Genomic DNA, 23,287 nt, shown 5'->3' with positions numbered 1-23,287 from the left:
TGGTTTTTATGTCACAAGTATTCTTATTGCACTTCAGCTAATTTTACAGGAACTTCTTTGACTGTTACCGATCATCAGTAACACTGTGGCGCTTTCCCCGGCTGAGAAGCATCACTTCATGAAAGCCAGTTTTCTGTCCTCTCAGGATGTAACTCGGTGTGTTGGTGCAGGCGGTGCGGACTCGGCCGTCTGACTTCTGCATGACTTTAAAGCCTTTCCTGGATTAACTGTGTGGAAAAACAAAACCTGCTGAGTCTGCAAATCCAAAGTTTGGTTAATAATGGATGCTGTTGTTCTCTTAGCTGGTCTCTGCCACAAACAAACTCTCATTGAAATGAATCGACAGATTTTATTGTCATTTCAACCAGACATGTAACACACAAACACAGGACTACGTAAAGTGCAATGTGCAAACAAATGCACAAATAAACAAGATAAGACAGAACAGGACGACACACACAACGCTCTGCAGTGTTGTGACAGCCATGAAACTCGTTTTACTTCCCAGAGACTTATTTATTAGGTCAGGTATATTTTGGTCTCATGAAAGGAAACACCCTGATCTGCCTTCATCCCTTCATCAGACACGGTGATGTGATTAGAGAGAAAGCTGCCTGAGCTCTTTTCACGGTCCCTAACAGTGTTGGTGGTCTCCGTTTTCACAGGCGTGGACTGCAACTGTCCCAGCTGACAGCGAGCTTCCACTCCAACCCCACATCCACGAAGAACACGCACTCAGTGAAGGAGATTTGAGTCTTCGCGGCCTCGTTTTTATCTTTGTTCTTATAACTTTGTATTCTGTGTGTCACATGTGGCATCCATATGATCGATAAAAACAAACTGAAGTTGGTGTGTTTTATTTTGAAAGCTTCCGGTGATGTGCGCGTGTATCTGTGTGTGTGCGCGCTCCCGCAGAGTAGCGCTCCGGTGTGAGTCCCGGAGAGAGGTAGGATCATGTCCCCGCTGCTGCTGCTGGTGCTCGGCCTGCTCCTGCCGCTGCTCCTGCTGGTCCTGCGCGGCAGGACGAGGTGAGTCCGCCCGCATCTCTGTCCGGCTCGGCCCGGCTCGGCTCGGCTCGGCTCTGATTTTTCGTGTCTGTGTTGATGAGAAAAGTTGTTGCACGCGGAGCATCTGGTTGGCTCTGAAACGTGTCGGTGATTATCGGCATTGTAACATTTTTCATGAACGATGTTTTCGTGTTTGTTCTGTAGTTTTGACCCGGGTCACGTTCACTGCTAGTCCGACTGTAATGTTTCCCAGCAGCGAAGCAAAGGGTGGGGTAGCCTGGGGTCACTGCGGGACGGAAGTGCTCGTTGTCCCGTTCCAGACTCGGGCACATGATGGAAGTGTGTTGAGATCGATGCTGCCACAGGAAGTGGAAGAAGATCAACACGCACACGAAAGGAAACAAAGAGATGGAGGATGAGGTCACTGAGTGAGAGACGACCAGAGGTCAAAGTGGGGAGAAGCTCAGACTCACGCACAGACCCGGTGCATCACAGAGACGCTACAGGAGCTGCGCTGAAGTCTTAGTTTGAGTCTTAGAGGCAGCTTCAGGTGGATGGTGACCTGCCCCTACCCCAGTATCGCAGGCTGGTCAGCCGTGAATCTCCTCAAAACCTCCTCCTCAGGACAACTGTAGCTGAAGGAGAGGCTTCTGCTCCCCTCGGGAGACTCCGGGTCTGATGAAGAGCCCAGAACTCGTGCAAAAGGACTTCAGGTCTGTCAGCACTGAGCTTTCGGGTATCGAGCTTCATCTCGATGATCCTCGGGTGACAGACTCATCGATAAGATGAATGAAGCAGATCAGAGAGACGATCAATGCAAAAGAAAAATACAGGCAGCAAATCAGTGAAAGTTAATGAACCACAGAAGAGCAAAACAATCAGCTGAGGTGGAGAAACCCGAGGGCCGCAAAACTCCTGCAGTGAGAGTGTGAGGACGTGTCAGCATTACCAGAGGGGCAAACCGTCATCGCCCTGCAGAGGGGAAATCGGTCCAGCGTGGTCATCCCAGTTACTAATGGCAGGAACTAGGGGTGGGGGAAAAATCGATACTGTGTAGCATCGTGATATTTTGTTTGCTAATAATGTATCGATACAGGGACAGCAGAAATCGATATTTTGTTACAAAAAAGGTTTTTGTGCTCTGACTTCAGAGCACGTTGATCCTTTTTCTGAGCAACAATCCTGACACTGTCCAAATGTGTTTAACTTTTCTTATGGCAGCAATAAACATGACCGTTTACTTATTTTAATTTAAGACATGTTTTATTTTAATTAAGTTTAAAACTTTTTTATTTAATGTAAAATTATATTTTGTTTTAATTTACTTTCAAATTCTTCAGTTGCTGAAGGGGCTGCATAGTTTTCATATTGCATAGTTTTTATAAATAGCTGTAATTGTACCAGATGTTTTCAGTTCAGTTGGACTAGACTGTAATACAAACCGTTCAGTTTGTCAACAATAAAACTGAAATGAGAGAAAGACTGAGTGTGAGACTTTGATATTAGATAAAATGAATATTGATAAAGTTTAACTTTATGGACAGAATCTGAATATCGCAAAATATTTTTAAAAATTGCAATAACATCGTATCGTGGGATGTATGGTGATTCCCACCTCCAGCAGGAACCATGACATCACCCTCATCCTTCGCGCCGCGCCGGGCGACTGCAGCGAGTTACAGCTGTTTGCCCTGTAGACGGCGATCACTGGTTAAGTAAGTTGACTCCTGCCGCTGGAGGGAAGGAGCGTACGGTGAGGGGGAGAAATGCAGCCGTGATTTATGGGAGCCACCTGTTTCAGCTGACCCCAGATCAGCAGGTGAGACGGCTGCTTTTTCCAAAGATGAGAATGAAATGGGATGCATCCCGTCTCTGATGCAGCGTGACGTCATCCCATCCCTCCTGCTCAACACATGCTCAGCGTCCTGAGCAGGAGCGCATGGTTCTCAGCGCTGGTGCAAGGCGGACCATCATGGAGGACAGCAGCACGCCACTCACAGCCTTTATCACACGTTTTGGGAACGGCTGGCTTCCCTTCGGCTTGTGCTCGGCTCCAGCGCAGTATAGACGAATGCTTTTGCAGGTGGGACAGGTGAGATCTCTGAGCCACGTTTGGATGAATTTGGTCGGCACCGAATCATTCGAGGAGCATCTGATTGATGCGCCTGGTGTGAAGCTGACTCCAGAACAGTGTGGGGTGTTTGAAGACGCCCTCGGCTCATGAGTGACGTCGTTCACTCAGCGTTTGAAGCGAGCGGCTAACCCTGAGAATCCTGCAGCATCGACAGAAACTCTGAAGGCAGATTTCTCTGGTTTCTTTCTTCTCGCAGCAGATTTGTGGTTGCACATCCAGAGTTTCCGAGCATTTCGAACGACTGTAAGGACTTAAACGCTCAGGCTTCAAACTCTGCTGTTCCAGGACAGTGCCTCCTCAGACTGCACGCTCCGTCCAGCTTTGTCCTGTTCTGGATCCTTATGCTGGATTCCCACAGCTGAGTGGGAGCGCTGATGTCCATCTGGTGGGATGTTCCAAATATTTCTGTCTTGCATTCTTGAACTCTTTGTCCCCGCGGTCGTTCTCAGAGCGCCGATCGCCTCCACGTCTTGGTCTCTGACACACTCGGCGTCTCACAGCAGACACTCTGTGTCTGGACCGACACACAGCGCGTCATTCCTCAGTTTCCACACTTTGCAGTCTGACACAGCTGCTGCAGGTTCATCTAAACTGAGCACATGAAACGGGACGATGTCTCTGAAATATCAGTAACCCGGCTTCACGGGTTTCACCTGGATGAGACGGACGGTGTGGTCACGTGGCACAGCGTGGGATAGAAAGGCACGCAGGGATCTCTCTGCAGGGAGTGACTGGAGGTGGGAGGCTGATGTTTGAGCATGTGCAGACACGGCTTCGTTAGGTTTGGCCGCACGTTAGTGCACACACACCGGCTGTTGGTCAGGTGACTCGTTCTGCAGATGCACTCATACTTTACACCCAACCAGCTACCGGGAGAGACTCACACCCGGTTCTCTGGTCTGATTCAGATATCTGTTGTGTTTTAACCTCGTTGTGAAGCACTTTAGTTTACCTTTGGTTTTAAATGTGCGATAGAAATAAAGTTGTTTTGTATTCAGATGACGTAATGAGAGCAGATTAACTGATGGTGTCGGCGATGTTTGGCTGTCTGGCCCCAATGAAAGGCTTCCTGTCTGTGTTTGAAGACAACTGGGCCGCCTCCAGGGTGTCCCGTGACCTTTTGCTCCCAGGAGGAAGTTCCTCTCAGTGTGAGGCACAAAGACTGGAAGTGCAGGGGAACACTTAGCAGCTCAGGAGGAAACTCACAGCGGGAACCTCAGATTGGTTAAAGGGTGGAACGTTTCCAGCCGCTGCGCATGAATGCGGCGCAGTAATGACCCTGCTGCTCGGTCCTTTGTACAAGTTGTTTTCTCGAGGCAGTGAGGCGCCCTTCAGCTCGGACCCGGCAGGGCCGCGTTTCTCTTTGTTCCCCCGGAGTCACGATTCCTCTCACGGCCCGTGGGAGTCGTGCGGAGTCTTAGTTTCACTCCTTGGTTACGTTTAAAGACATCTCTTTACATCTCGTTACTTTCTGCCTTTGTGTGCGTCCTTTTTACCTGAAGGTCAGGTGAAGGTGATTAAGACAGATGTAAATGTAGGAATGAGTGAAGGAAAGCCTTGGGTTTGTGGACGTAGCGAAGGAGGACATGCAGTGACAGAGGAGGACGCTGGAACAGAAGATGTGACTCCTGGAGGGAGCAGCTCGGAGAGAAAGGCCTCACTTTGCATCGCTTTCAGAAATGCTGTGTTTGTGTTGCACTTCTCTGGGGTCACGTTGTGTGTGCTTGTTTGTGTACACGAGTCCATCAGTAGTGTGAACACAGAGCATCACTGTGACCGACGACTGCTTCGAGGTGATCCGGCTGCAAACTCTGGCAGAGAGCTGAAGTCATTCTGTGTCCTCGTCCCTCGTTAATTCAGGGTTTCGTTCCCTGTTTGCTAATTATGCAGAACATCGGAGTCTTGTTGAGGCATGAACCCTGTAAATGTGACGCTTGTTGTGATAGTTTGTTTCCTGCTGTGTTATCAAACTGAACCTTTCTGTCCAAACGTGGAGCTGGGTGGAGTGTTTCTGGCTTTCTGCACTCGCAGCTCGTTTAGGGTTTGTAACTCGGATCAAAGTGGAGACTCGGCGCTTAAACCGTTGATGTTAGGTCAGGAAGTCGAGCTCAGATTGTGACTGGCCCGGACGCGTTTTCGTGTTTCCTGAGAAATGCCTTCACGACATTCGGGCTTCCACGGCAGAGCTCTGGGTAAACACCGGACTGCTCAGGATTACGGCCATTAATCCAGGGAATGGGGCACAGTGCACACACGGCTGATGCAGCATGTTAGGCTCCTTGCATTAAATCAAACTGCACTGACTGATTCTCTGTTTAAAAGCAAGTTTACATGTGAGCTGACCGAACAGCAGCGAGCCGATAGAAAACAGATCCTGAAGCTCACAGCAGGCAGACGTCTGTTTAATAACCGCAGCAGACTCTGAAGGTGTTTTATAGGAGGGAGTGTTTTTCTGCCTGAGGTTACCCTTTATTACAGTTTCACAATCTCAGTGAACAGGAACACCTGAGCCTCCGTCCACAGGAGGATTCAAAGGATCAGACACGCTGTGTGACGCCAGATAAACTGTTTGATGTCAAACTCACAGAGGTGAAATAATGTGGTTTCTCTTGTGTGTTGCTTGCAGACGAGAAGATGAGCCCCCTTTAATAAAAGGCTGGATTCCTTTCATTGGAAAAGCTCTGGAATTTGGGAAAGATGCCCACAAATTTCTGAAAGAACATAAGAGGAAGTTTGGAGATGTGTTTACCGTCCAGATAGCAGGTTGGTATTTCCAGCGTCCCTACCAGCCCCATTAAAGAGAGACGGCCTGTCTGCACGTTAGCAGCACAAACTCGTTAAAACAGTCCCGGGCTGCACTTCAGTCATTCATAAAAATCAAAATCCTGTAAATTATACAAGTGTGACGCACAGATTATTACGGAGCAGGTGACAGGGTGAGCCTGTGTCCATCTTTGCTTTTGACTAGGGCTGCCACGATTACATCGACTATCAAAATCGTCGACGGCTAGTTTAATAGTCGACGCGTCGTTTGAAGCTTTGTAAGATCCCAAAAGACGCAGGAATAAGTAGCAGGATTTAAGAGTGTAATAACGGACTGAAACAGAAGATGGCAGCACTGCATGTACAAGGATGCCAGCTGCCGTTAAACCCCGAAGAAGAAGAAGCTGTGTCCCAGAATTCATAGCACCGCCCAGCTCAGTAGTGATGGTAAATTTGATTCTTTTTCTGAATCGAGTGTTAATGAGTCACTCACCAAAGTGAATCGAGTGTTTTGAGTCATTTGATTCACTGAGTCAGTCGACCAGAGAGTGCAAAAATTTTACATTTTCACTCAAACTTAATTTGTTTCCCTTTTCATGTAAATCCCACTGCTAAGATGAATGATTAAAAAAAACCCCAAAAAAAACCCAACTATTTTATAGAGAAAAAAAGAGCAAAAACATTTCTAAAATTAAGCAATTTCTTATCAAAATTGCTTAATAAACATTTATTTTGTTTATTTGTATTTTATTAGTATTTTCCTTAAGTGTGTCAAATATACATTTTCTCATCTAAATGTCCACTGCGCTGTGAGCCAGGGAGCGGTAATGCGCCTTAACATTGGTTGCCAACCAAGAAGAAGAAGAAGAAGAAGAAGCAGCTGTGAGCCAGGAGGGAGGGAGTGAGTGAGTGATTCGTTCGCTCTTTGATTCAGCACAGGAGGGAGGGGGTGAGTGAGTGATTCGTTCGCTCTTTGATTCAGCACAGGAGGGAGGGAGTGAGTGAGTGATTCGTTCGCTCTTTGATTCAGCACAGGAGGGAGGGGGTTAGTGAGTCCTGAGTGATTCGTTCGCTCTATGATTCAGCACAGGAGGGAGGGGGTGAGTGAGTCCTTAGTGATTCGTTCGCTCGCTCTTTGATTCAGCACAGGAGGGAGGGGGTGAGCGAGTCCTGAGTGATTCGTTCGCTCGCTCTTTGATTCAGCACAGGAGGGAGGGGGTGAGCGAGTCCTGAGTGATTCGTTCGCTCGCTCTTTGATTCAGCACAGGAGGGAGGGGGTGAGCGAGTCCTGAGTGATTCGTTCGCTCTTTGATTCAGCACAGGAGGGAGGGGGTGAGTGAGTCCTGAGTGAGTCCTGAGTGATTCGTTCGCTCGCTCTTTGATTCAGCACAGGAGGGAGGGGGTGAGTGAGTGAGTGATTCGTTCGCTCGCTCTTTGATTCAGCACAGGAGGGAGGGGGTGAGTGAGTCCTGAGTGATTCGCTCGCTCTTTGATTCAGCACAGGAGGGAGGGGGTTAGTGAGTCCTGAGTGATTCGTTCGCTCGCTCTTTGATTCAGCACAGGAGGGAGGGGGTGAGCGAGTCCTGAGTGATTCGTTCGCTCTTTGATTCAGCACAGGAGGGAGGGGGTTAGTGAGTCCTGAGTGATTCGTTCGCTCGCTCTTTGATTCAGCACAGGAGGGAGGGGGTGAGTGAGTCCTGAGTGATTCGTTCGCTCTTTGATTCAGCACAGGAGGGAGGGGGTGAGTGAGTCCTGAGTGATTCGTTCGCTCGCTCTTTGATTCAGCACAGGAGGGAAGGGGTGAGCGAGTCCTGAGTGATTCGTTCGCTCTTTGATTCAGCACAGGAGGGAGGGGGTGAGTGAGTCCTGAGTGAGTCCTGAGTGATTCGTTCGCTCGCTCTTTGATTCAGAACAGGAGGGAGGGGGTTAGTGAGTCCTGAGTGATTCGTTCGCTCGCTCTTTGATTCAGCACAGGAGGGAGGGGGTTAGTGAGTCCTGAGTGATTCGTTCGCTCTTTGATTCAGCACAGGAGGGAGGGGGTGAGTGAGTCCTGAGTGATTCGTTCGCTCGCTCTTTGATTCAGCACAGGAGGGAGGGGGTGAGTGAGTCCTGAGTGATTCGTTTGCTCGCTCTTTGATTCACCACAGGAGGGAGGGGGTGAGTGAGTCCTGAGTGATTCGTTCGCTCGCTCTATGATTCAGCACAGGAGGGAGGGGGTGAGTGAGTCCTGAGTGATTCGTTCGCTCGCTCTATGATTCAGCACAGGAGGGAGGGGGTGAGCGAGTCGTGAGTGATTCGCTCGCTCTTTGATTCAGCACAGGAGGGAGGGGGTTAGTGAGTCCTGAGTGATTCGCTCGCTCTTTGATTCAGCACAGGAGGGAGGGGGTGAGTAGCTCAAATGTGATGTTAGCATGTTAGCAGCACGATGCTACTGTGAACGGAGGAGCTATTTTCTTGATGTGAGCTTCTACTCAGGGGTTTTTCTTCCAGTTCAGAGCAGAAATGCTTTTGTTACGAAACTGGCTGTTGTTTCCCCCCCCCCCCCCCACAATTTTAATTATAAGCTAGATATATTTCTACTAATGGAATTAGTTTGCTAACAGCATCAGGGATGAGTCAGTGAGTCAGTTGGGCTTGTGAATCATGATTCACGAGTCAGTAAAGTGATTCTTGAGTATTGAACGATTCGTTCACGAATCGAACATCACTACTGCTCAGTTTCCAACAATGGCGGCAGCTAGTTAGTTTTAATATTACTCTTATTATTCTTTCTGGGTCACAAAATAAACGTTTAACATATTTTCAGGCGAGAATGTAGCTGTGTAAACCTCAAATATCTGCTCAGTTTATCAGGACACCGCATATTTTCAAAAGCGCTCCGACGTTTTCGGAGGCGTCTGTTACCCACTAGCTCGATAGCTAGCCGGGGGCTAGGCTCACTAGAGCCGTGAGAACACCGGACTCACGGCAAATCGTTTTCAAACCCACCGCCATCTTTCGCTACTCAGGTTAAACATGATATATGAGTCACTTAGATAACTTAAAATGTTATTGTTTGGCTTTTTTCAGTATTTTATTTGTTCCTGAGTAAATCAGTTTGGCTGAGATTAAAGTTTTTACACAGCTGAATAAACGTCAAGCAGACAGCTGATTATCAGAAGTGTGAGATGCTCCAGAATTTACTCCGGTGTCCTGTTATATTTTAGATAGCAAGGAGTTTATTAAACTTCACCGAAACAATCTGCAAATGTCATTAAAATTTAATAAACTATCATCTTGTCTTTATTTTTAGTTAGCACCTTAAACACTTAAAGCTGTAAGCTAATGATAGTTATATAAGAGCAGATGCTGCTGGTGCAATAAGCTGTAATGGATGATGATCTGATTAGTCGACTAATCGCAAAAATAATCGCAGACTAGTCGACTCAAAATAATCGTTTGTGGCAGCCCTACTTTTGACACACTCCTTCTATACCCAATCACCTGAGTGACCACGAGCCAGTGAAGCTGTGCGCTGTTTCCAGGTCATTATACATATCAATGTTCAAGGTTTCTAAATAGTCAAAGTTTATATTATTTACTTGTGATACTAATATGTTTTTTCTGGGAATGATTCTGAGGAACTTATCAATAATGTAGGTGATGAATAAGACAGAATTAAGGTGAATGATGGGACGCAGACACAAGTAGAAAATGAAAAAGCTGAAATGGTAAAGCAGAATAAATTCTTAGGATTGATAATATCAGACACCTAGTCATGACCAAATTAAAGATTATAACTGTCTCTGCAGACGTTTTAGTGTCGAGCTGTGAGGAAATAATGATAAAAATGCACAAAATTATCTTTTCAGGACACTTCTTATAACACACAGATGGGTATTTTCATCATACAAATGTCTTATTTTTACAGTCAAAATAATTAAAACTTCAGGGCTTTGTTAGTTGGTGTTCGAGCTGTTAGAGTTAGATAATGTTTAGAGCACAAAGTAATCTATTACCAGTTGATATTTAAGATCCTTTGGACCACAGAGATGGTTGATTTTAACGTGCTCGTGGTGAGAACGTCTGGGAATGGTTTTTGTGAGTCTGTGTTTGGGTTAAATCGTGTATAAAGACGTGGTTTAAATGCAGTGATGGGCTGAGGCAGCATGATAATAGAACATGTTACGTACACTCAGGAAGAAGCTGCATGCCTGAGCTGAGCTACGTTACTTCTTCCCACTGCTCTTTGAGCTAGAAGATAGTATTCTCCTTCCTGTATATACGCGCTTGTATATACAGGAAGGAGAATACCATCTTGTGTATATATGTACGCACATGCTCAAAGTGATCAGTCGGCTCCTCCAGCTGTTTCTCTTCGGGACCACTGATCTTTCCAGCTGTTTTTTTTTTTTTTTTTTGCTCTGTCCCAACTTTTTATAGACTTGCTGACCTTTTATCTTAAAAAGCTCCAGTCTGAGATTAAACACCTGATACGGTTTGCATCTTTTATAAATACAGGTAAATACATGACCTTCATCATGGATCCTTTACTGTATCCCAACATCATCAAACAAGGCCGGCAGCTGGACTTTCACGAGTTCTCCAACAGGGTGGCATCATTTGCCTTTGGCTATCCACCTGTTACTAGCAAGTTCCCCGGCCTGAAGGAGCAGATCACACGCGGCTTCATTCTCCTCCAAGGGGATAACCTCACGCCCCTGACAGAGAGCATGATGGGTAACCTGATGCTGGTATTTCGTCAGGACTACCTGGACCAGGAGAGCAGCTGGAAGACCGCCTACATGTACAAGCTCTGCAACTCGATCATGTTCGAGGCGACCTTTCTCACCATGTACGGCAAGCCGCCATCCGCCAGCCGCCACAGCGGGATGAGCGTCCTGGAGACGGACTTCATCAAGTTTGACAAGATGTTTCCGCTCCTCGTCGCTCAGATACCCATCTGGCTGCTGGGACGGACTAGGGCGATCCGCGAGAGGCTCATCAACTACTTCCTGCCGCACCAGATGTCTTGCTGGTCACATTCTTCAGAGTTCATCAGGACACGATTCGAGATGTTTGAGCAGTATGACACGCTGAGGGATTTCGACAAAGCAGGTAGATAATTAGCTGCTGTGCAAACATGTTTCTGCTGCCCTACAGCCCAGACCTCGAGTGGCTCATGTGCAGCTGTGGTCGGAGGTTAACATCCACCCATCGTGGGCGCGAACTTGTCTTGGTCATTTCAAGTTTTGAATCACTTCTTTGAACGCTTCTAATAAATGTCCCTCAGCAAATCCCACCTTGACCAAATGCTTTTGGTTTCCATCATCAAGCTTCTACCAAGTTTGGCTCTATATGATGATGTTTATTTAATGGTAGAGTTCATCTAAATTGAACTGACTCGGCTTTTAAGCACAGTCCCAAATACTTGACGGGGGTTTTGTGGAGGCTGTTGCAGAAGCGTAATGTCGGCCTGCTTTATGTGTTTGCAGCTGCTGATGGATTTAGGCCTTTCTTCCCTCCCTGTGCAGTGTACCAGTGCCACTGGCAGCTCAACAGCCCACAATATAGACAATAATTGTTTTTGTGACCTGAGTGTAAATGCTGCGTGGAAGCTTTTTGTGGATGACATTCTGCATCCTGCTGAGTTTCAGCTCATCACTTTGCCATCCTGTGGGCGTCTCTGGGGAACACGGTTCCTGCTATTTTCTGGGTCACGTATTACCTGGTGAGTCACCCTGAGGCGCTGCAGTTCGTCCGTCGGGAGCTCGAGGACGTCCTGAGACTCAGTGGGGTGGAATTCAGCAGAGATAAGGATGTGATGCTGACCCCAGCGCACCTGGAGAAACTTCTCTACATGGGTACGTGCACACAGAGATTCTGCATTCGTACACTTAGAGATGTGAACCTGAAGATCATTGACCCGACTGTCTCCACAGAGAGCGCCATCGAGGAGAGCCTCCGCCTGTGCTCGGCCTCCATGAACATCCGGATGGCTCAGGAGGACTTCAGTCTGCGTCTGGATGCCGAGCGCTCGGCGGCCGTCAGAAAGGGAGACATCATTGCCCTGTACCCTCAGGCTATGCACCTGGACCCCGAGATCTACGAGGACCCACAGGTACGCTGGACCACTTTTCAACTTAAAAGGACCCAGTGCACCTTAATACATGCATTTGTTGTTTTGAACTGATTACATACCTGCCTTAAGGTGAGACTTTAAAAAATCCAAATGACAGCGTGGCATGTCTTTCTTTGCGTTTGTATTCAGAGGGGCTGTTACCCCTGAAGCCTTGAATCCCTGCAGAATCACAGTTCTGGTTTTTGTGTAACTTTAAGGTGTTTTCATCCAGTCATGTGATCAACTCCAAATTAAGAGGAAAGTCTGGAAACCTTTGAAATCCACACAGACTGATTATCTGCTGTTGGGGGAAATGATGGGTTATTAAAGCAGCACAGGGAACAATAGTGCCATCTGTTGGCATTTTAGTCAAACTCCATCTTCCATCCATTTTTCTTCCGCTTTCCAGCTTATCAGCACCCCAGCCTGTCCCAGGAGTGACGGGGTGAAAGGTCATCATTCTGTGGCAGGGCTCCATCTGAGCCCAGGTTTATTAAGTCGGTGGTTTCTTCCTCTCAGGGCTTATAGCCGAAGCTGTAACAGTCATTTGCAGTGAAGGGATGCCACGTTTGACTGTTGTTCGTCACGCTGTCGTTCTTCTCTCTGTGCCGTCAGACGTTCCGGTTCGACCGCTACGTGCAGAACGGCCAGAAGAAGACCAACTTCTACAAGCGTGGCCAGAAGCTCAAGCATTACCTCATGCCTTTCGGCTCAGGTGCCAGCAAGTGTCCCGGACGTTTCTTCGCAATCAATGAGATCAAACAGTTCCTGTCCGTGATCCTGCTTTACTTGGACCTGGAGTTGGAGGAGGGCCAGAGCAAAGCCACCTTGGACCTCAGCAGAGCCGGCCTGGGAGTCATGCTACCAGCTGAAGATGTCCGCTTCCGCTACAGGCTGCGGCCTGTCTAACGGGGACCCCCCCAGCAGGTGAGGCTGCTCTGCACGGGCATATCCAACCTGGTGTTCGTAGAATTCTCGATCACGTTCTGCTCAGATTTTTCTAATTTCTGCTTCATTTTCAGTCGTCCTGGTTCCCTGTGAGCGCCGACCTCGCGGCGTGCACTTCTGTGCACAGCCTGGACAGCGAGAGACCAGAAAGAACCAGACGTGCTGCACATGAACGGCTGTGGAGACGCTGGACAGGTTGAAGCTTCCAGCCTGTCGGATTTTTTGCCTTAAAGCTTCGTCAGTTTTAAAAGAAGACCGAAAGTAATTAGTACGTATTTTTGCACCGTGGTTATTGTCCTTGTTTTCTGTGCCTCGGTTCTGTTTGCCAGTATGTACCTTTATGTAGCACTGGGGTGTAAATACTGTATGAGCCAGGAGCTTCAGGTAAACAGTGTTGCATTTGCATGCTTTCATATTAACACTGCAGCTCTCAAAGTTAAAGGAACAGTCCACACTGTGCAGGAAGTCCGGCCGCGGTTAGCTTAGCTTTGCGTAAACACAAGCGTCCACAGCGTACTTCAGAGTCGGCTGTGAACACCGTTAGATTGAGAACTTCTACAGTGGCGGACGTGGACAAAATGCTGTTAATTTTACTCTCTGCAGTGTTTACATGCTTACACAGTTGCTGTGCCTCCACAAACAGCACTCTGTTCTGCTTCTATGCCCCGTCTTTGTTTACTCTTTCCCACCCAGGCTTCTAGGCCTCTGATTGGCCAACACGGTTAGGAATATATCGCCACCTGTTGCTTTGGCATGTTCATAGCAGCGTTTTGCTTCATTTTTGCGTCTGTGGACGGGTTTTTTTTATTTTATTTTATTTTATTTTTTTAAACGAGAACGGAAAATCTCAGTTTTCAAAAATACGTGTGGACGTAGCCTAAAGCTGTCAGCAGACTGAGAAGGAAACTTGTCAGATCAGGAGGGTCCGACTCCAGGCCTCGAGGGCCGGCGTCCTGCAGGCTAAATGATGACCTCCTTACATGTCTTGAAGGTCTCCAGAGGCCTGGTGATGAACTAATCATGTGATTCAGGTGTGCTGACCCAGGGTGAGATCTGCAGGACACCGGCCCTCGAGGCCTGGAGTCGGACCCTCCTGTGTTTGTCCCACAGGGTGCAGCGAGTCAGTGCCACCTGCATGTAACGAGGTCAGCCGTTAACGGCACGCTCTTAGTCAGAGCGGTGGCGTGGCCCTCTGAGGAGCATGTAAAAACAGCTGATGATAACCCTGCACCGGACTTCCTGGACAGTGAGGCTGTTCCTGTAGCGCCACCTAGTGTCAGCACGCTGAGCACGTCAGACTGCAGGTGGAAAACGATGTTTGAGATCTGTGGTGTGAGTGCACAGTGAACCAGCTGACAGATTTAATGTGAAACTGTCCCACTTGTGGATGAACTGTGCGAGGACCTGCAGGGCGCCGTTAAAGGAGCAGTTCACCTCAAAATCAGGTGTGTTGTAGGTCCGACTGCTCTTCCCTCACGGGGATGTGAGGAGATGCACCGACACCGAGCTTTTAACAAGCGTTTCATTCAGGAACTATTTTCTTTGCACTAATTACTCTAAAATGTGTTGATTTGGGGGTGAGCCGTCCCTGTACTGCAGCCTGTGGACGAGACACTGTGTGCCAGTGTACAGAGCGCCTGATACTCCACAGTAATACCCGTACATGTGTATTTTGATGCATTTCAGGTGATTTTGGTCTTTTATTATTAAAATAAAATGTAACGTGCTGTGTCGCGTGGTGTTATGTAACCTGAGCAGCACAGACGCCGAGCACGACCAGCTTCTCTCTAAACTCGCGTCTTTCTTTGGCCATGAAGGTCTAAACGGAGCAGACAGATTTAATCAGGGTGATGATTACAGCTCCACTCAGGAAATTCATTTAGCAGTTACGCCCAGTGCCAGGAGACGCACACCATCGAACACTAATGACGCAGTGGTTCCCAAACTGTTTTTACTGGCCCCCCTTTGTTTTACAACAAAAATGTTCGCCCCCGCCCCCCCGCGTGCACAGGCACAAACACACCCTCCAACCACACGCCCATGTTTTGCTCCATTGTGGTTTATTTCTCACCTCCAACATTTAGTAAACAATTAAGCAAACACAAGTAATCTGCAGGCAGTAATAAAATAAACTCTTTTACGCTGCGTCCGCACCTACACGGGTATTTTTGAACACGCAGCTGTTTCGTCCACGTAAACGACGTTTCGAATCACAGAAAACAGATTTTTAAAACTCCTTTTTTGCGTTTCCGTGTGGACGAGGAATACAGAGTTCGTCACGCAGCGTCAAAGGTATGTGCCTTTTCCACGTCACGCTGTGGCCACGTTATTGTTTACATGAGATGAATAGCAGGATGATAGAGACGAAATACTGTTAATCTGACTGTCTGCAGGTTTTACAGCAGTTACTGTCCCTCCATTTACAAAGGCAGAGGCGTCACGGTGTCATTATTTTACATGTAGTTGTTTTTTCCTGTGTAATAATATTCAACACTGATCTCAATACATTTTTCAAAACATGCAAAATGTGTTCAAAAACATAAACAGCTGTGGGATCCTGTTTGTCTGTGACAGGAGGAACAAATCGTGGCAGGATCAGCCTGATGTTATTTGTATCCTGCTGCAACTTTACTGTATAAAGAGCAAACATCTCCAACATGTCAGGAGTAGTTAGTCATTACAACAAGTGTTTGTGAACTAAAGATCAAGAATGTGGGATCCTGTCTGTGATTTGAAAAGCCCAGCGCTGCTCCCGACGCAGGGAAACTAATCCTGCAGGGAGACCTACCTCCGCACCTGTGCAGGTGAAGCCAAAGGGAAGATTTGCTTCACCATATTTTCTAGTCTTTGAATGAAGTTGGTTTAGAAACATATTCAGCGATGCTTCATCTCCTGCTTTGCGTTTGCGTGGGCGCCTCATCACAAACCTGTCCATTATGCTAGCAGTGTCCTCCAAGGGTTCTCCCCCCCCCAATGGCTCTGAAGCTCTGGGTTAGGCTAACAGAACAATAATTGTGGTTCTTCTTATGTAAAACTGATTATCTGTGAACGAACAGACTCCACGACAGCTTTTACAACAGCCCTGATCAATGCTCACAGCTGACCTGATTGGCTACCCCCCTGGACTTTTTGGGGGCAATAACAATAATAATAAACATGCACTCATTCTTTTATTTGTTTATCAAGTCATCCTTTTTTGTGCTTACCTTTCTGGCACTTCAAGTTACAGTGTTGTGTTTAGTTGTGCGTAGTGCCGACATGGGACAGTTTGATGTTGTTGCATTGTTGTGCTTGGTGTGACTGTGCAATGACAACAAAGACTTGTATTATGTTAACAGGCTTTGGGGTTTGGTTAAAGCAGCTAACCCAAAGAAAGCTGGCTCTCTGCAGCCCTGAGACCAAAGCTGACAGCAGGTCAGAGCGGCGTCCGCGGCCTCGGCCTTGATGGGAACGTGCTGGCCTGCTTTTGTTGTTTTGACAGAACATTTCCAGCGATGATGTTTGCTGTTTTGTTAAACTGTCCTGCTCGTCCTGGAATGATGTTAAACCTGATCCCCTCGTGTCCGCTCAGACAGACCACATATTTGAGCAAGAGTAAGCAGTGAAGGATCCGCGTGCACGATCCCTGCTTCTGCTCCAGGAAGCAGCTGTACATGTGATTAACATTTATGTTGCTGTAATCGCAGTGATTTGGTTTGGTCACACTCATCTTGTTGGAGATGAAGTGAAGCTTAGGTTGAGATGACTTTAGGACTAGCTGTGGGTCATAGTGGGCTGCTGAATGCGTCCGGATCTGTTCGCACGACGAACACAGTCACTGAATGTTGTCAGGCAGCTTTTTAAATGCACAACAGAATCTAAATCGCCCCGAATCACACACAGATGAACAGTGCTGTCTGTTTCAAAGTTCCTCTCAGCTGCTCCTGTGTCTCGCCACAGCAGACGGAGCCACAGACACCCCCGTCTGTCCAGCCTCGTGACCTCTGACCCACGGTTCACAGGCGCAGAGCCGCTAGCCACAGCTGAGAGCTGGATTTCAAGATCCAGATCAAAGAAGCAGCTTCATCTATGACAGAAACGCTGAAGTCGGCCATTTCTTGGCTCCGCCGGGTTAAAATAGATGCTCTGCTCTGTATGAGCCAGTTGCCATGGTGAACGCTCAGAAATGAGTCCTAGCAGGAGGCCGAGGACGAAGCTGCAGCTCAGGATTTATTCACTGACTCTGCCTTCAAGCCAGCACATGTGTTTATTGAGCATTTCCATCAGTTTGCATCGCGCTGGCAGAGGAGGCTGCAGATCAGTTAAGCATAAGTGCCACCGTGCTGACTCGAGGCTGCAGGCGCTCTGCGAACGACGACTCCGGGGGTCGCTCTCCTACGTGAGTTCACTGTTTGGATTAAAGTTACAAGAAAGTATCATCAAACCTGAACTCCCCAACATGAATCTGCCGTTAAAGGTCAACATGGAGTGCTCGACCCGTATGAGGCCAGAGGCCTGTGACCGTTCTGTGCTTCCTGAATTCTGTACATTCAGGTGGGTTTGCTGTGGCTGGTCTCCGGTCAGCCTCTGTGCACGTGTCAATGAAGGAAAACAAGGAAAGCACAGCAAAGAGTCTGAATGATGTCAAAGCTTTCCTCCGTTGGTCTTCTGGTTTTCTGTTTAGAGGAGTTTGTACTCCCAGATCAGGCTGTCAGTCGCAGTTTCTCGCTCCGTGACTTCATGGAATGAAGATGAACCTGATAAACTCCTCCTCCTCTGCAGCTTCTCAGCTTTCTGTGTGCACCAAACTGCACTTTTTCTTCTGCCTGTCTGAAGGTAATCCTCAAATAAAACAAAGACTGCTCTCCGTGACTCGGCACACAACATGTGCATGTTCTGTAATTTCACATTTACAGTTCTCGTGAGTTACGAGGAGGCGAGGAGAGGTTGGGTGCTCTGTGATCCAGCCTGCACACCTGACGATACTGTCCTCTGCACTAAACACATACTCGTGAGTACAGGAGGTTTATCTTCCCCTTTCATCAACCTGTTCCTACACTGTAAGCATGTAAACACCTGACATAAGATAAGACAAACCTGTATCAGGGAAATTTGCTTGAACATGAAACAAAGTGGACAATACAAAGATAAGAGCAGCAAAAATTAAGAAAAACAATAGAATTGAATAGAATTGTATGTCAGTTGTGCAATAGTAGCAATACTGTACATAAGAGAGACGAGAGGCGACCATTGTGTGTTGGATGTGTGTGTTGTTATCTGCAAATCAGATTCAGGAGAGTTAAAAGAAACTGTTGGATCTGTTTGCAGACCTGCTGGTTTCCCAGCCGAGCATTCGCATTTTTCAGCAAGTGTCATGAAATTCTTGTCATGGCAAGTTGAGGAGAAGGAAGCGGTGCGGAGCCAGGCCGCACACATTCACTCATTATTAAAGTAGAAATCACGTCTTGTTCTGTGTGTCAGATTTCTCAGCACAGCTGTTCCAGGCTCGTGCGTTACACGCTGATCATTTATTATTATCATTATTATTATCATTATTATTATTATTATTATTATTATTATTATTATCGACTGAATGCTTCATTTTCAGCTCCTCTACAGTGATCAGATTTCTGTTCTTCTAACAGCAGCTCTGCACTGCACACGCACAAATGTGCAAATATGAGTAAAGCTCCAAGTTGTGATAGGCAGGTTGATCTCAGTGTGTTATAGGAGGCATGAGTGCTGAGTGTATTCACAAAGATGAGCACACTGCGGGCTCCTGAAGGGCCCGATCACCTGTGATGACCTCGGTCCTCTCCTGGTGATGCAGGTAGCTGCGCTCACTGGGTCTGGAAGAGGAGGGGGGTGGTCTTGTGATGCATGTTGGCATCATATTTGGACTGGAATGAAGTTAAACCTGATAGCTTCTTTCTGCTGCCTGCTCTTAAACACAGCAGCTGGTTTCTGTCCGCATATTTCCTGCTGCTGTCGTGTCTTGCAGACGTGCGACGGACTGGCGCAAGTTTGGGTTCGGATCAGAACTCGCCTTTAATCTGCTAAGAAGAAGAGAAACTCTTGGCTGTCTCTCAGAATTAAAATGCCTCAACTGGACAGAGAAAAGTTGTGCTGCTCGATCTGTCTGGATCTGCTGAAGGATCCGGTGACTCTTCCCTGCGGGCACAGCTACTGCATGATCTGCATTAACAACCATTGGGATGGAGAGGATCAAAGGGGGGTTCACTCTTGTCCCCAGTGCAGGAAAACCTTCATACCGAGGCCAGTGCTGGGCAAAAACACCATGTTAGCAGAGATGGTGGAGGAGCTGAAGAAAACTGAACTCCAAGCTGCTCCTCCTGTTCATCACAACTATGCTGGACCTGGAGATGTGCCCTGTGATTTCTGCACTGGGAGGAAGCAGAGAGCCACCAAGTCCTGTCTACAGTGTCTGGCCTCCTACTGCGACGATCATCTCCAGCCTCACTACGATTCTCAGGCCTTTCAGAGCCACAAACTGGTTGAAGCCTCAGCAAACCTCCAAGAAAAAATCTGCTCTCTCCACAACAAAGTGAAGGAAGTTTTCTGCCGCAGTGACAAGCAGTGTATCTGCTACCTCTGCTCTATCAGCGAACACAAAGGCCACGACGTCGTGTCACTGGCAGCAGAGCGGGCCGAGAGGCAGAATGAGCTCGATCCATGTCGGCAGAACATCCAGCAGAGAATCCAAGACTTGGAGCAAGATCTGACAGTGCTTCAGAAGCAGGTGGGGGTCATCAACATTTCTGCCGATGAAGCAGCAAGGAATAGCCAGATGGTGTTCAGCCAGCTGGCCCAACTCATCGCGAGACGAAGCTCCGAAGTGCAGCAGCAGATCAGAATCCAGCAGGAAACAGAAACGCGTCGGGTCAAAGAGCTCGAGGAGAAGCTGCAGAACGAGATCGCCAAGTTAAAGAAGAAAGACTCGGAGCTGAAGCAGCTTTCATACACCGAGGACCACCACCGCTTTCTACTCACTTTCTACTCGCTGTCAGCACTCGGCAAATCTACACACACCGGCGTCAACGTCCCTCCTCTGAGCTTTGAGGAGGTGACGGCGGCGGTATCGCAGCTCAAAGACAAACTCCAAGACCTTCTGAGTCAGGGCTGGACCCAAGGAGAGGCGCCGCTGAGACCAGCAGAGCTCGAGGGTTCAGGGAAGCAACCGCATATAGTCCCAGCACCAACATCCTTCATAACAAAAGAAGAAGAAGTCAAATCAGCAGCCTTCCAACAACCACGTGTGGTTCCACCAGCAGAGCCCAAGAGTTTCTTGAAACAACCCCGTTTTCCACCAGCACCACATCTAACAGCTTTTCTGGCAACAGCAGCACGCAAAAATTCATTGAAACATGTGGTGCCTCCAGCAGAGCCCACGGCTTTGGCCCCACTACACCCAGCTTTGGTGACGCCGCCGCTACCTTTTGCACCGCCGACAGAGCCCAAGACCAGAAACGAATTCTTACAGTATATGTGTCCAATCACGCTGGATCCAAATACAGTGAGCAAATGGCTGTCACTGTCTGAGGGGAACAGGAAGGTCACGTACATGAAGAAGGAGCAGTCGTACCCTGATCACCCAGAGAGGTTCGACAGCCTTCAGGTCCTCGGCAAAGAAGCTCTGAGTGGACGGTGTTACTGGGAGGTGAAGTGGAGCAAGTTTGTTGCTATAGCGGTCGCCTACAAGAGCATCAGCAGAACAGGAAGTGAGAGTGGATTCGGATTCAACGACAAGTCGTGGGCGTTGTGGTGTCACAGTAACGAGTTCAGACATGACAGCACCACCATGTCCCTACAGGTTCCTCAGTCCAGCAAGATCGGGGTGTACGTGGATCAGAGCGCAGGTATCCTGTCCTTCCACAGCGTCTCCGGCTCCATGACTCTCCTTGCAAAGGTAGAGACCACCTTCACAGAGCCCCTCCACGTCGGACTCTGGGTTTGTTCGGGATCTGCCAAGTTGGTTCAGCTGCTGTAGGATTTCTTTCTGCTTGAACTTCATTTCTTCTGTCTCTGTCCGTCACTTCAGAAGTCAGCTAACATTCCAAAGAAGCCATTTTTCCAAGTTTCAAGCCACTCCGGGAACTGTTTCTGTACGTACTGTCAAGCCATTTAGAAATCGTTTGGACAAAGTAAATTAAAAGGAAAAAAGAGCTCTAATAATTCTGAAAACTAAGGATACTTTATCTTATGTGACACCTAATGGTTATCTATTGTTAATCGAGTAGAAATAGGGCTGATCAAAATGCTTTTGTTTTATTTTGATTTGTTAATTATTTTTCTTTCAGTGATTAAAACCAACTTCTTTTCTCCTTTTTCTAAACTGAGCACCTGATGATTTTGAACTTTTCTTGTCCATCTTGGTTTTAATTTTGAACACCCATCCCTCAACTCGAGGATCACCACAACATAACCTAACACACCTACACCTTAGTTCACAGATTCACTTTGTCACAACCCAGGATTCAGATCATGAATCCATAATGAGCTTGGATTTACATCATTATGAATGAAATACGCTCTATTTGGAAGCAGCAGGCCCCTCCCCTTTCGACGGGTTGTGTGGAGACTTTAAATCATCAAACTGTAAATTTTAAATTGTTATTGATCCTTTACCCCGAGTCCTAAAGTGTATATTTATTTTCTTATATATATTGTTTGTTTACTTGCACTGTTGTAACTGCAGCCTCGTCGTCTCGTCTCTATATGCTGGACTGTCTGTAGCGGAGATGACAATAAAGTTTACTTTGACTTCAGCAGCGCGCAGGCGCACCGAGGGCTCTCGCGCTCACTTTTCCCTATAGAAAAAACATCGGTGCAGATTATAAGTCTGTATCATGATGTCTGGTGTTTTCGTGTTTGTTGTTTTGTTTTATTTTGCGAGTTGGTTATTAGATGCTGCTCCAGCCAGAGACTCCCCCGCCGCCCCGCCCTCTCCTCCCTACGCAGCAGGCGTACCTCGCAAACGGGGGGCGCCCTTACTCCCAGCAAATGGGCGATAGAAAACCGATCGGTGCCTGTGACATTCCCACTATGCGCTGGCTGATGTCGGGCAGCATGAGCATGGGCAGCATTTTTTTTGCCGACGCCCGTGATCCCGCCCCGGGCTGCCGCCCGTGTCGCCCGTATCAAGAACCGCTACTGGCTCCACAAATGTACTAGACCAGCATCCAGTCCGTGTTTATGACACAGCATTCCTGTCATGCTCCGTCTGCCACTGTGCACTTTGATGTTTTATTGTTGTTACACATGAGCGTAAAATTCACAGTTTTACAAAAAAGCTGAAAAAAGTAAATCCGATTATTATTTGATTAAAGTGACACATTAAAGTTATTTACTTGCATTCCTGGAAAAAAGGTTTTAGCGGTTAAGTGATGTGACTGAGCTGCTGGCGCAACTATCGGTGTAAAAACATGAAGTCACGTGTTTCCTTGATTTAAGAGAATTACAACACGCTTTGACAGAATCTTACAGGATCCGAGTTTCTCCTTTTTATGGCAGGTAGTCTGATATTGTTTGAGCACCTCACTGGTTTATTAAAGCGTCTGTATCTTATTGTTTGGTGGCGCTACTTATTTCATGTTTGTGGAGATTTATGCTTGTGTTTTAGCGCCCTCTAGGGGACACTGGGCACACAAACCCTGGTAAAGCCTTCGAGTCACGTGTTGGTCTGTTTGTTACATTATTCCACTCGTGATACTTTTATACCTCCATGCTGAAGATGTTGGATCAGAGCAGCGTCTCCTTAAACTGCAGACAGACCACAAATCCTTTGTGGGCGTATATTCATATGATCGCGTGTTTCTGAGAATTCACAGCAGTGTTTGCAGTAATTATTGGTTACAAAGTACTTATATAACTCATCTATAGATCATGAGTTTTATTTGCACACAGCTGAAGCAGACTTATATAAACAAGGTAACATTTATGCACAGGGAGGTCGTAGGTCAGCTGCAGGCCGAATGTTAACAGAAGCTGTGATTGTAGAGAAGCTAAGCAGACCACAGGACTACCACAACTCCATGACTGAGGACCTGCGTGCGCAGAGTTTTAAAGGCAGACAGCAGATCACGTGCCTTACATCGTTTACAGGAGGTGCAGTGTTATTTCACAGTGTGGTACAGAGTGGACTATGGACGCAGCAAGGAGCTGCCCGCTGATGTCACTACATCGCATGTGAGGCAGGAAGTGTGGTCCATCAGAGCTGAGAAGCCATTCTCCTCACTCACCGCCTCCACCACTGCATCAGCACAGGGCCTGCCCTCCTCACCGGTCTTCGGTCTGGTCCTGTCCCCAGACCCGAGCGCAGGAGATGGCCGATGCCCC

The 23,287-nt window shown here is 47.6% G+C and overlaps 2 protein-coding genes across 2 annotated transcripts; both read left to right on the top strand.

Moving 5' to 3' along the window:
- Positions 1 to 877: 877 nt before the first annotated feature.
- Positions 878 to 14,674, top strand: cyp7b1 (cytochrome P450, family 7, subfamily B, polypeptide 1). Its single transcript, XM_004572387.6, has 7 exons — positions 878 to 1,028; positions 5,768 to 5,904; positions 10,405 to 11,001; positions 11,541 to 11,747; positions 11,826 to 12,004; positions 12,620 to 12,931; positions 13,027 to 14,674. Exons 1-6 carry the CDS (start codon positions 955 to 957, stop codon positions 12,911 to 12,913), a joined length of 1,488 nt encoding a protein of 495 aa, XP_004572444.2. The 5' UTR covers positions 878 to 954; the 3' UTR covers positions 12,914 to 12,931; positions 13,027 to 14,674.
- Positions 14,675 to 14,774: 100 nt separating this feature from the next.
- On the top strand, positions 14,775 to 22,516 carry LOC101467271 (E3 ubiquitin/ISG15 ligase TRIM25-like). Its single transcript, XM_076876669.1, has 2 exons — positions 14,775 to 17,942; positions 18,933 to 22,516. The coding sequence occupies exon 2, from the start codon at positions 19,029 to 19,031 to the stop codon at positions 20,937 to 20,939; it is 1,911 nt and encodes a 636-aa protein (XP_076732784.1). The 5' UTR covers positions 14,775 to 17,942; positions 18,933 to 19,028; the 3' UTR covers positions 20,940 to 22,516.
- Positions 22,517 to 23,287: the final 771 nt, after the last annotated feature.

This window comes from Maylandia zebra, linkage group LG18 (assembly GCF_041146795.1).
Source record: "Maylandia zebra isolate NMK-2024a linkage group LG18, Mzebra_GT3a, whole genome shotgun sequence".
Classification (NCBI taxonomy): Eukaryota; Metazoa; Chordata; class Actinopteri; order Cichliformes; family Cichlidae; genus Maylandia; species Maylandia zebra.
Note: the sequence above shows the minus strand (reverse complement) of the source record. Positions and strands in the feature narration are given on the sequence as shown.

What these genes read in the sequence shown, in the direction of transcription:
- LOC101467271 (XM_076876669.1), top strand. Translation starts at nt 19,029, where the DNA reads ATGCCTCAACTGGACAGAGAAAAGTTGTGCTGCTCGATCTGTCTGGAT.
- cyp7b1 (XM_004572387.6), top strand. Translation starts at nt 955, where the DNA reads ATGTCCCCGCTGCTGCTGCTGGTGCTCGGCCTGCTCCTGCCGCTGCTC. An exon ending in GAGGGATTTCGACAAAGCAG is followed by an intron (nt 11,002 to 11,540) that starts GTAGATAATTAG and finishes GCTGAGTTTCAG; the next exon opens with CTCATCACTTTGCCATCCTG. An exon ending in AGATCTACGAGGACCCACAG is followed by an intron (nt 12,005 to 12,619) that starts GTACGCTGGACC and finishes CTGTGCCGTCAG; the next exon opens with ACGTTCCGGTTCGACCGCTA.